The 13,061-nt window shown below is 46.7% G+C and overlaps 1 protein-coding gene across 1 annotated transcript; it reads left to right on the top strand.

Annotated features, from left to right (window-relative positions):
- The first annotated feature begins 4,334 nt into the window (after positions 1–4,334).
- On the top strand, positions 4,335–8,122 carry LOC147578686 (receptor-type tyrosine-protein phosphatase-like N). Its single transcript, XM_086719705.1, has 5 exons — positions 4,335–4,516; positions 5,402–5,452; positions 5,627–5,731; positions 7,208–7,340; positions 7,732–8,122. Exons 1-4 carry the CDS (start codon positions 4,399–4,401, stop codon positions 7,306–7,308), a joined length of 375 nt encoding a protein of 124 aa, XP_086575831.1. The 5' UTR covers positions 4,335–4,398; the 3' UTR covers positions 7,309–7,340; positions 7,732–8,122.
- The last annotated feature ends 4,939 nt before the right edge of the window (positions 8,123–13,061 follow it).

The raw sequence follows: 13,061 nt of genomic DNA, 5'->3' as shown, positions 1-13,061 counted from the left end.
GCAATCTCAGTAGCAGGTAGAAGATGATGGTGGTTTGGACAATGGTGGTGGCATGGAGCAATGACAGAAAGGCAGAATGGGAGAACAGTCGTGGCTAATGTTAATTGAGTACTTACTATGTGCCAGTCTGGTCATACTTCTAAATGCTTCACGGGATATTAAACTAATTAATCCTTCTAGGAAGACTGTGAGCTAGATACTATTATCACCTTCCTCTTAGAGATGAACTAGAGCCCAGAGAAGTTAAAGGGCTACTGCCCATACTTGGATTTGACCCTAGGCGATCTTACTCCAGCACACCACCTTATGAAGTACCCACGTAGGGGACCCTACTTCTCAAGAACTATGCCCAGGTGCTGGTTACAGATTTGCAATTACACAGGATTTCCAGCACCCCCTGCCCCCTCCCCACATCTTTAACACTTGGAGACAAGGAGATGGAGGTTGTGCTTCTGGGGAGGGGGGGAGGATGGGAGGATGGGAGGATGGGAGTGTCCAGAAGAGATTCTAGAGGAAGGGTCAAGTATATTCAGCTATTCAACTGTGGTTTTTTGTTTGTTTGTTTGTTTGTTTGTTTTTAGTGCTTTTTTAATTACTTTTTTTAAGTTCTTTATTTTTGAGAGAAACTGGTAGTGGGGGAGGGGCAGAGAGAGAGGGAAAGAGAGAAAATCCCAAGCAGGCTCCACACTGTCAGTGCAGAGCCTGATATGGGGCTCAAATCCACAAGCCATGGGACCCTGACCTGAGCTGAACTCAGTGCTCAACCTACTGAGCCACCCAGGCACCCCAAGGGAAATCAGCTCTTCATTTTAGGAAGGATCCTTTGTAGGTGATGAATTAGTTTTCTCTTCCTGCTTTCTTTTTTTTTTAATACGAAATTTGTTGTCAAATTGGTTTCCATACAACACCCAGTGCTCATCCCAGCAGGTGCCCTCCTCAATGCCCATCACCCACTTTCCCCTTCCTCCCACCTCCCATCAACACTCAGTTTATTCTCAGTTTTTAAGAGTCTCTTATGATTTGGCTCCCTTCCTCTCTAACTTTTTTTTTCCTTCCCCTCCCCCATGGTCTTCTGTTAAGTTTCTCAGGATCCACATAAGAGTGAAAACATATGGTATCTGTCTTTCTCTGTATGACTTATTTCACTTAGCACAACACTCTCCAGTTCCATCCACGTTGCTACAAAAGGCCAGATTTCATTCTTTCTCATTGCCAAGTAGTATTCCATTGTGTATATAAACCACAATTTCTTTATCCATTCATCAGTGGATGGACATTTAGGCTCTTTCCATAATTTGGCTATTGTTGAAAGTGCTGCTATGAACATTGGGGTACAAGTGCCCCTATGCATCAGCACTCCTGTATCCCTTGGGTCAATTCCTAGCAGTGCTATTGCTGGATCATAGGGTAGATCTGTTTTTAATTTTTTGAGGAACCTCCACACTGTTTTCCAGAGTGGCTGCACCAGTGTGCATTCCCACCAACACTACAAGAGGGTTCCCATTTCTCCACATCCTCTTCAGCATCTATAGTCTTCTGATTTGTTCATTTTAGCCACTCTGACTGGCATGAGGTGGTATCTCAGTGTGGTTTTGATTTGTATTTCCCTGATGAGGAGTGACGTTGAGCATCTTTTCATGTGCCTATTGGCCATCTGGATGTCTTCCTTAGAGAAGTGTCTATTCAGGCCTAAATCAAGAAACAAGAAAAATCCCAAATACAAAATCCAACAGCACACCTAAAGGAAACAGATGCAGAACAGCAAAGACACCCCAAACCCAGCAGAAGAAGAGAAATAATAAAGATCAGAGCAGAAATAAACAATATAGAATCTAAAAAAACTGTAGAGCAAATCAATGAAAGCAAGAGTTGGTTTTTTGAAAAAATAAACAAAATTGACAAACCTCTAGCCAGGCTTCTCAAAAAGAAAAGGGAGATGACCCAACTAGATAAAATCATGAATGAAAATAGAATTATTACAACCAATCCCTCAAAAATACAAGCAATTATCAGGGAATACTATGAAAAATTATATGCCAACAAACTGGACAACCTGGAAGAAATGGACAAATTCCTAAGCACCCACACACTTCCCAAACTCAAACAGAAGAAATAGAAAACTTGAACAAACCCATAACCAGCGAAGAAATTGAATCAGTTATCAAAAATCTCCCAACAAATAAGAGTCTAGGACCAGATGGCTTCCCTGGGGAATTCTACCAGACATTTAAAGCAGAGATAATATCTATCCTTCTCAAGCTGTTCCAAAAAATAGAAAGGGAAGGAAAACTTCCAGACTCATTCTATGAAGCCAGCATTACTTTGATTCCTAAACCAGACAGAGACCCAGCAAAAAAAGAGAAGTACAGGCCAATATCCCTGATGAATATGGATGCAAAAATTCTCAATAAGATACTAGCAAATCAAATTCAACAGCATATAAAAAGAATTATTCACCACGATCAAGTGGGATTCATTCCTGAGCTGCAAGGCTGGTTCAACATTCGCAAATCAATCAATGTGATACATCACATTAATAAAATAAATACCATATGATCCTGTCAATCGATGCAGAAAAGGCATTTGACAAAATTCAGCATTCTTTCTGAATAAAAACCCTCAAGAAAGTCGGGACAGAAGGAACATACTTAAACATCATAAAAGCCATTTATGAAAAGCCCACAGCTGATATCATTCTCAATGGGGGAAAACTGAGAGCTTTCCCCCGGAGATCAGGAACACGACAGGGATGTCCACTCTCACCGCTATTGTTTAACATAGTGTTGGAAGTTCTAGCATCAGCAATCAGACAACAAAAGGAAATCAAAGGCATCAAAATTGGCAAAGCTGATGTCAAGCTTTCACTTTTTGCAGATGACATATTATACAAGGAAAACCCAACAGACTCCACCAAAAGTCTGCTAGAACTGATACATGAATTCAGCAAAGTCACAGGATACAAATCAATGTACAGAAATCAGTTGCATTCTTATACACTAATAATGAAGCAACAGAAAGACAAATAAAGAAACTGATCCCATTCACAAATGCACCCAGAATCACAAAATACCTAGGAATAAACCTAACCAAAGACATAAAAGATCTGTATGCTGAAAACTATAGAAAGCTTATGAAGGAAATTGAAGAAGATATAAAGAAATGGAAAAACATTCCATGCTCATGGAATGGAAGAATAAATATTGTTAAAATGTCAATATTACCCAAAGCTATCTACACATTCAATGCAATCCCAATCAAAATTGCACCAGCATTCTTCTCAAAACTAGAACAAGCAATCCTAAAATTCATATGGAACCACAAAAGGCCCCGAATAGCCAAAGTAATTTTTTTAATTTATATATGAAATTTATTGTCAAATTGGTTTCCATACAACACCCAGTGCTCATCCCAAAAGGTGCCCTCCTCAATACCCATCACCCACCCTCTCCACCCTCCCACCCCCCATCAACCCTTAGTTTGTTCTCAGTTCTCAACAGTCTCTTATGCTTTTAGCCAAAGTAATTTTGAAGAAGACCAAAGCAGTTCTCAACAGTCTCTTATGCTTTTAGCCAAAGTAATTTTGAAGAAGACCAAAGCAGAAGGCATCACAATCCCAGACTTTAGCCTCCACTACAAAGCTGTAATCATCAAGACAGCATGGTTTTGGCACAAAAACAGATACATAGACCAATGGGATAGAATAGAAACCCCAGAATTAGACCCACAAAAGTATTGCCAGCTAATCTTTGACAAAGCAGGAAAGAATATCCAATGGAAAAAAGACAGTCTCTTTAACAAATGGTGCTGGGAGAACTGGACAGCAACATGCAGAAGAATGAAACTAGACCACTTTCTTACACCATTCACAAAAATAAACTCAAAATGGATAAAGGACCTGAATGTGAGACAGGAAACTATCAAAACCCTGGAGGAGAAAGCAGGAAAAAACCTCTCTGACCTCAGCCGCAGCAATTTCTTACTTGACACATCTCCAAAGGCAAGGGAATTAAAAGCAAAATTGAATTATTGGGACCTCATCAAGATAAAAAGCTTCTGCACTGCAAAGGAAACAATCAACAAAACTAAAAGGCAACCAACGGGAAAAGATATTTGCAAATGACATATCCGACAAGGGCTAGTATCCAAAATCTATAAAGAACTCACCAAACTCCACACCCGAAAAACAAATAATCCAGTGAAGAAATAGGCAGAAAACATGAATATTCAACTGTTAGTAGCAGAACTCTGTCGCCAAGTCGGGGAAGAGCCGGGGTTGGGGGCCTCGTCACCAGCCGCTGCCATTGGCCGAGTTGCCGGAGAGGGGCGCTCGCAGTTGTCGCTGGGGTCTGGCCTTGGCCGCGGCGGCTGGAGCGGTGGAGCCGGCGCGCCAGAGCAACCATGCAGCAACGGGCGCGGCGGGCGCGGGGGGCCCGGGGACCTGCGGGGATGCGTCTGATGCTTTGCTTCCTGCTGTTGAGCAGCTGCCCTGGGGGCTGGGACGCCATTAGTCCCCACGGTCAGGAGGAAAGCTGGGGGAAGGTCTGGGAAGTGGGGGCTGCGGGAGCGGTTGGTGCACGAAGCAGGGCGAACCGTGTCGGGTGGGTAAAGTCAGCAAGCACGGGGCGGGGACGGGGGCGGGGGGGCGGTTAAAAATCGGAAGGTGGCGGTAGGACGGAAGAGAAGTGAGCCCCAGGGGAGATTAGGGGTGCAGCAGGAGGAATGGAGGTGACAGATCCCGGCCACGAAGCCACGGGAGAAAAAGCACGCGGAGGGCTAGGGTGGAGGTACCAGCGCTGAGGGGTAGACGGAAGGAGCCTGGCCGCAGGCATCCAGTCTTGACCTCGGGATGAGGCCTGACTGGAGCCAGGTGCCTGGGCTTACCCTCCTCCCTGGGGAGGTAGGTTGTTGGTGGGGGGGGGGGGGGTCTGCGGGAGGACGCCTAGCCTTCCCCACAGCAGTGTGCCTCCCTCTCCACTTGTCCCCCGCGTCCTTGAACTTGGAGACCAATGCAGAGGGCTTCCCGCGGGCCTGGGGCTCTGCAGAGTGCTGGAAGGGCGCAGAGGGGAGTCAGGCCCTGTGCAGATGCCTGAACCCTTTCACCTCCTGGACTTCCCCCCACTCCCACCCCATCTACCTGGACTGAGGAGGGGTCTGTATGGTAGAAAAGTTATTCCTCACATTGTGTAGCTGGGTATACTGTGGCTTTCAGGATAAGAACCTGGGATCCCAAGGCTTAACAGTCTGAACCCAGCCCCCAGACTTTATACTTCCAAGGATTCTGGAAGTCTTTCCAGCTCTCCACCTAGGAAGCAAACTTCTTCCCCCATCCCTACGCTGTCCGCCTGTCTGTCCATTCAAGTTTTGTAGCCCTCTGAGGCTCTGCTCACCTGTTTATCCACAGGCTGTCTCTTTGCCCGAAGACTCTGCTCTTACCTGGAAGTCTGTGTCAAGGGTGAGTGAGACCCAGAGGGTAAAGAGGAAAAGGTGTGATGGAGGGAGAGCTGATAAATGGGAAGGGGGGGGGCGGATCTGAGCTTGATGGTGGAGAGGGTACTGCTTTTCTGCAACCAGGCCCTCTTGAAGGCTTTTGGCCAAGCTCCCTGCTAATGCCATTCTGTACCCTTAGAGGGACAGCCCCAGGTGGGCATGCAGCCACCCAGGTCCCGGCAAGGAGTCGTCAAGCTGGTCTTCCGATACTGGCAAGATGTGCTTCAGTGGCTCATGCCTCAAGGTGAGACCAGAAGAGCTGGAAGAGAGAGGCTGGGCTGTGGGATCCCCACCTTGACATTAAAAGCTCCTTCCACAGATTTCTCTGCCTGAACTTTTCTCTTCATCCTCACCTCTGGAGCCTCACCTGCTCAGACCCTGAGCAAGATCGGTGGTGGTCTCCCAGCCTTCATGGGGAAGCTGTTGTCACTTGTCTTCTCTTTATTTTTAAAAAATATTTGTTATTTTTTTTTTTAATTTTTTTTTTCAACGTTTATTTATTTTGGGGACAGAGAGAGACAGAGCATGAACGGGGGAGGGGCAGAGAGAGAGGGAGACACAGAATCGGAAACAGGCTCCAGGCTCTGAGCCATCAGCCCAGAGCCTGACGCGGGGCTCGAACTCACGAACCGCAAGATCGTGACCTGGCTGAAGTCGGACGCTTAACCGACTGCGCCACCCAGGCGCCCCAAAATATTTGTTATTTTTGAGAGAGAGCGCGTGCAAGTGGGGAGGTGGGGGTGGGGAGAGACAGAGGATCCGAAGTGGGCTCTGTGCTGACAGATGTCGGTGCATCGGGTCCTGCCCCACCAATGTTGGGCTCGAACTCACAAACCAAACCGTAAGATCATGACCTGAGCCAAAGTCAGACACTCAACTGACTGAGCCACCCAGGCACCCCTTACTTACCTTCTTTAGAGGAGCAGAGTAGAGGCAATTAGAAGTCCCTGGAAGAGTTCAACATCCATCTCCTTGGGACTAGCCCTATGCCCCTCTGCCCTGTGCTATCCGAGTGCTCAGGGCCAGGAATCATGGGGTCCCCAGTCAGAACCTCTCCCTCCCGTACACATATTCCAGACTCTGAATTGGGGGAGTAGACAGCTCAGAGTGTATGGCAGATAGAAGCATGACAGATGGGGGTGCAGAATGGGAGGGGATTCCTTGGGGAAACATTTCTGATCCTCCTTGAAAGCCGGGTTTCATGATTGCAGGGTTCAGAAGGGAGATCTGCTTGGAGTTCGAATTACTGCTATTAATGATCATAGTGTATGATGTGCGAGCAATGCCTTAGAGTTTTAGAAACACTGCGTATGTCCTCCACTTCCATTTGGTCCTCATAACAGCACGATTGTTAAATTCACATTTGGCTACTTATTGCTCACCAAGCACCGTGCTAAGAAACTTACATGGATTACCTCCTGTAATTCTCTCAACAATGGTTCATCATTTCATGGATGAGAAAACTGAAGCTCGGCCAATTTAATTAAGCTCCCAGTTAATTAAGTTAAGTTAAGGGTCACAGAACCAGTAAGAGCAGGGATTCCAGTGCCGAGGTGGGCAGAAGGCAAAGCCCTGTACCCCAGACCGTCTCTGGATCCCTCCAGTGCCCCGTGGCCCTTACGTACTTTACGGAAAGCAGAAATTCCAATAGCTCTCTGGTTTCTGGGGTAGGCCAATCCAACTGTCCCAAGTGTCAACTCACGCTCCTCCCTTTCTGCAGGACTGTTCTGGAAGGATGATGTCACTCAAGATGTAAAGACCCAGAAGATGGAGCACATGCCCAGGCTCCACGCCTCAGAGACCTACATGAGGGATGAGTAGACAGCCTTTCCCACCAAAACCACCACACTGAGGTGTGTGAGGCCTGTGGTCTGTCCACACTGCACGTGTCTGGTAGACAGAGCAACTGGGAAGGGAAGGAGTGTCAGGGATGCCAGTAGGAGCTGTCAGAAGTCCAGCGAGTAGAATGAAGAGAGAGCCTGTCTGGTTTCAGCCAGAAGCAATCCCATGATACCTTGGTGATGTCCACAAAGGGAGGGAATTGGGATGCATGGCTACTATGTGGTATCCCTGGCTTGGTCTTTGCCTTCTAGGGACAGGTGCAAAGGGAAACTCTAATTGTTGTTCCCTAAGGTGAGAGTCCCTCGGGGATTTTGAAATTCTTCATTTGGATATCATCTCTTTTCCTCTGGGCCTTTTTGCCATTTTCTCTTCACCCTTGACTCCTGTTTTCCTTCCCCTCAGAGCCCAGTGACCAAGGTGAGCAAGGAACAATGCTTGAACTCTAGAATGGTTTCGACGTCGTGAACCAAGCAAGAGATGACCAACCACAGCAAGGCCCCACTGCAGGTGATGGCCTGCCCTTGTCCAGGAACGCTGAGCCCACCAAGGGCCTGTTTACAGAGGGAGACAGGGTGAAGGAGGGGATAGACATTGGTTGGTAAGGAATGATTTCACTGAGACTGATGGAGAACCTTCTGGAAGAGAGGGCCTGGAGGATGGAAAAGAACAGAACCAGCCCAATCTTCACCCTGCCACTGCCCAGCCGTGACCTTGGACACATTACCTAGGCTCTTCAAGTCCCTTCTTCCACATCTGTAAAATGGGAATGGTAATAAAGACGACCCTTCTGGTGTTGCTGTGTGGATCAAAGACAATATATGAAAAATGCCAGCGGTTGCTGGATTGAGGGGAAATTCTCCCTTTGCCCACTGGAGGGCGCCCCCACTTTCTCTCTCACAGACAGCTTTTCAAGGATTTCAGCAAGGGGCTGGGGGCCTGCAGTGGACTCTTGCTTTGTAAGATCAAGCACAGTCACAGAGCTTGAAGGGCCTGCAGAAATCTACTTGAGAGGTTTCACAACTTAAAAAATATATATGGGCTCCCTGGTTTTCTAAGAAAATCTTGCGTATGACATGACTCTAAATCCTCACCTTGCCCATCCATCCATAGCCGTGTATCTGTATACATTTCTCCCTCTCTCTCTCTTCCAGTATACACACACACACACACACACACACACACACACACACATTTATACATACACATATAAACATAGATATGAAGATCCTTAAATGGGAGAGGAGTACCCAGAGCGCCTCACTTTCAGCCTCCCCCTTGCTCTTCTCAGTGGTGTGGAGGAAGTCACCTGGGAAGGTTCTCGGGCATCTTCTTGGACCCTTGAGCTCTCTGGAGCCCAGGTAGAAAACTGCCCACCTCTTAGTTATCCATCCATCTTTACAGCTGAGAAACTGAGTGGGCAGGCATAGAGCAGGGCCAGACCAGGTCCCCCCACCAACCTTCCCCCACCGCAGCCCCACCCTTCCTCTCCGGGGCCCCCATAGAGGTTGGGCTGCTTGACACATCAGACTTCTCCACACTGAGGATAGCCTGAGGAGGTGACATTAGAACTTTGACCTAAAAGACATCCTGGAAGCAGCCGGGGGAAGATCTGGAGGAAGAATCCCCAAGGCAGAGAGAATTACAAATACAACTGCCCTCAGGTGAGATTGCAGGACTCCTTAGGAGAACAAACAGAAAGGCTTATGGTAGCAGAACAGGCCCAGGACTACTCAGGTCTATAGACGGGTTTGGGTTTTGTTCAAAGTGTAGTGGGAAATTATCAGCAAGAGAAAGGCGATATGATTAACATTCTATAAAGACATAGTGACAGTGCTGGAAAATGGATTATAAAATGGACAAGAGTAGAACCAAGTAGAACTGTCTGGGGCTACTGAGTTGTCCAGGTGGGATCTGGTGGTACCTTAGACGAAGATCGGGGCAGCGTTGCTGGGAACCTCTTAGCTGGACTCCATCCAGAGGCAGCCTGCACCTCAGAAGTGCTCTAGCCTTTTACCCCTTTCAAAAAAACTGGTCCCCATCTCTGTCACCATGGCAGCCAGGCCTCCTTAGCTTGGATTGGTTGCTGGACCGCATCGTTGGTCCTGTGACTGACCCTGTGATGGGGACTGGTTGCCATGGTTCTATCAAGTGTGCAAACAAGGAACTGCCATTCTCCTTCAGGCTCAGGGGACCAACCAGCCCTGTGTCTAATGGAAAATCCCTTGAAGGAGATAGAATTAGAGATAGGGACCAGGGAAAGGCCTGTAGTCTGACAGTGCCTGAGTCCCTTGTCTCAAGGCTTATTCACATTAAGACTGCTATGGAGACTTGCTCTGAATTTGGTGGGGAGGGATGGGGACGGAAGTCAGTGTATTCATTAAAAATTCCTTGTTTCTTCCCATTTTAGGATGTCTTTGAGCTATTCCCTAGTCTGAGTCACAAGTCACAACCTCGCAGCTGATTAAGACCTGAGGGGGAAACCTTCCATCCCCCACACCTTCCTGGTGCTCTCAAGAAGGGCAATTTCAGGGGGCACCTGGGCAGCTCAGTAGGTTAAGCCCCTGACTCTTGGTTTCAGCTCAGGCCATGATCTCATGGTTCATGGGTTTGAGCCCCATGTTGGGCTCTGTGCTGACAATGTGGAGCCTGCTTGGGATTCTCTCTCTCCCTTTCTCTCTGCCCCTGCCCTGCTCATGCTGTCTCTCTCTCTCAAAATAAATAAACTTAAAAAAAAAAAAAAAAGGGGGGGGGCACCTGGATGGCTCAGTTGGTTAAGCATCTGACTTTGGCTCAGGTCATAATCTCACGGTTTGTGAGTTCAAGCCCTGCATTGGGCTCTCTGCTGACAGCTCAGAGCCTGGAGCCTGCTTTGGATTCTGTGTCTCCCTTTCTCTCTGCCCCTCCCCTGCTCATGCTCAGTCTCTCTCTCTCTCTCTCTAAAAAATAAATAAAAACATTTAAAAATAAAATAAACTAAAAAATAAAAAAAGAAGAAGAAGAAGGGCATTTTCAGGCTGACCCGAATTTGGATCTGGAGCATTAAAGCTGATTTTCAAGCAAACTCTTTCTACAGACTTGTCTGGAGGCAGGATGGGGAGGGTTTGGACCTGACGGGAGTCTCTGAGGTGAAAGAGCTAGGATCGGAACACAGGAAAAGTTGGGGTGTGGGGTTCAGAGAACACAGCCCTGGTTGCACCCAATGCATGGGTTCTGATCCCTTCCTCCCCCTACGGATTACTTCTAAGGCAGATGGACTCACAGCTGGAGGGTCAGCCATCCCCACCCGCAGCCTTCAAATGTATCTTCTTGGTCTCCCTTCCTTCCATTCGTGGAAGGAAAGTCTTCCTTCCAGACCTTGGGTCTGCAAGGCCTGGGACCTTGGTCTGCCTTTGAGGTTCATGGCACCATCTGAGCATTGGGGTCCCCTACAGAGCAGTTACGCCAGCCCCAAACCCAAGAACCCACACAGAATTCTGTGACTAAATGCTTTGCACATTTAACGCTCTGATACCCTGTGGTCACTTTGCCCTGGGGAGAGGGGGACCAGCCACCATCGCTCAATCCAACCGAACTCCAGACATCTCATGCCTCAAGCTTTGTATTTCTCACAGCGCCTAGCTCATTTGATCCTCACAGATGGGAACACAGGGGAAGGTGCCAATCCTACTGTCTTAGTGTGTTCAGGCTGCTGTAACAAAATACTGTAAACTGTGTGGTTTATCAACAACAGAAATTCATTTCTCACAGTTTTAATTTTTTAAATGTTTAAATTTAATTTTTTAATGTTTATAAATAATGTAATAAATGAATTTTCTTTCTTGCTTGCTTTCTTGCTTTCTTGCTTTCTTGCTTTCTTTCCTTAAGCCCTTGAGGGTTAAGGTTTCAAAAATACCCCTGGAATGTTAGGTATTTCTTAGCCTCCATATTGTGTGCATCCTTTCCGTCCTTATTTGGGGTTATTGAAACACTTTCCAGTATTCTAGTTTAATGTAACAATTGTGTTTTTTATTGTCTTTCTGTACTTTTTAAGTGATTGCTCTGGGGATCTGAGTATATACATTTAACTTGTCTCTCTCTCTCTCTCTCTCATCATAGCAGAGAGCCCAATGAAAGGCTCAAACTCATGAAGCATGAGATCATGACCTGAGCCAAAGTTGGATGCTCAACCGACTGAGCCATCCAGGTGCCCCTCTCACAGTTCTAGAGGCTGGGAAGCCAATGAGGTGCTGGCAGAATCGGTGTCTGGTGAAGACCTGCTTCCGGGTTCACAGACAATGTCTTTCACTGTGTACTCACATGGTGGAAGAGGGACAGATCTGTATGGGATTTCTTTTATAAGGGTACTAATCCCATTCATGAGAGGTCCATCCTTAAGACCTAATCACTTCACAAAGGCCCCACTTCCAAATACTTTCTTATCACCTTGAGGGTTAGGATTTCAACATATTAATTTTGGGGGCACACAAACATTCAGACCATAGGATCTGCTTACTTATAGAACCCAGGGAAACTAAGACACCCTCCTCTGGCAATACAGGCTTACTCACGCTTCCAATGCATGTCCTATCCCCTGCATCTGTGCATCTAAGGACATAACTAAACATAATGCTCAACATATTTACCTATGCCTGGTTTTTTTTTTTTTTTACTTTATTTATTTATTTTGAGAGTGAAAGAGAGAGAACATGATCAGGGGAGGGGCCGAGAGAAAGAGAGAGAATGCCAAGCAGGCTGCATGCTGTTAGCACAAAGCCCGATGCAGGGCTCGAACCCACAAACTCTGAGATCATGACCTGAGCTGAAGTCAGATGCTTAACCAACTGAGATAGCCAGGCACCCCTATACCTAGTTTTTATTAGCTAGATTGACCCCTACCACCTACCCTACTTTTCCTCATCATACATTCACTGTGTCTGGCCACCACAATTCATGGTTCCTGCCTCAAGGCAACTGAAGCTTAGGGAAGTAAGACATACATATAACATATTCATGCAATAGATATTTATTGAACAGCTGTGTAGCACACCATGCAGATGCCCTGCTTCATATCCCCTGCCCCATCTCTGAGTTCATCTGTGAACTGCAGGTAGACAGGGTCTATATAAGCTGACAGCTTCCCACCTCAAGCTGAGACTCTACTTCTTGTCCTGTGGGTATTCTGGAATGCTAGAGAAACTTGCCTACCTGTGCTCAAGACAACTCTGAGATGTCTTGGAATTAACACTTCCAGAGGCAGTTAAGGATTGAGTTTAGTAGATATATATTCCTGCAGATCCATCCCTGGTGGGGTAAATCTGAGACAAGTTCTACACAGATCCTCAGGGGTCCCCAACAGGGTTCGTTCCCAGTTGCCCATTGTGATGGTTAATTTTATGTGTCAATTTGACTGGGCAAAGGGGTTCCTAGATAGATGGTAAAACATTATATCTGAGTGCGTCTATGAGGATGTCTCTGAAAGAGAACAGCATTTGAATTAGTAGATTGAGCATAGAAGATGCCCTCATTAACGCGGGTGGGCATCATCCAATCTATGGAGGACCCAAACAGAACAAAAAGGTGGAGGGAGGGTGACTCTGCTCTCTGCTTGAGCTGGGACATATGTCTTCTCCTGCCCCTGGACATCAGGACTCAGATTGGAACTCATATCATCCGCTCACCTGGTTCTCAAGTCTTGGGACTCAAACTAATTTTATTCTATTCTATTTTAATTTAGCAATTGTATTTTTCATTAT

This window comes from Puma concolor, chromosome C1, assembly GCF_028749965.1.
Source record: "Puma concolor isolate L17-30 chromosome C1, mPumCon1.1.hap2, whole genome shotgun sequence".
In the NCBI taxonomy this organism is placed as follows: Eukaryota; Metazoa; Chordata; class Mammalia; order Carnivora; family Felidae; genus Puma; species Puma concolor.
This window is presented reverse-complemented; position numbering and strand designations above follow the sequence as displayed.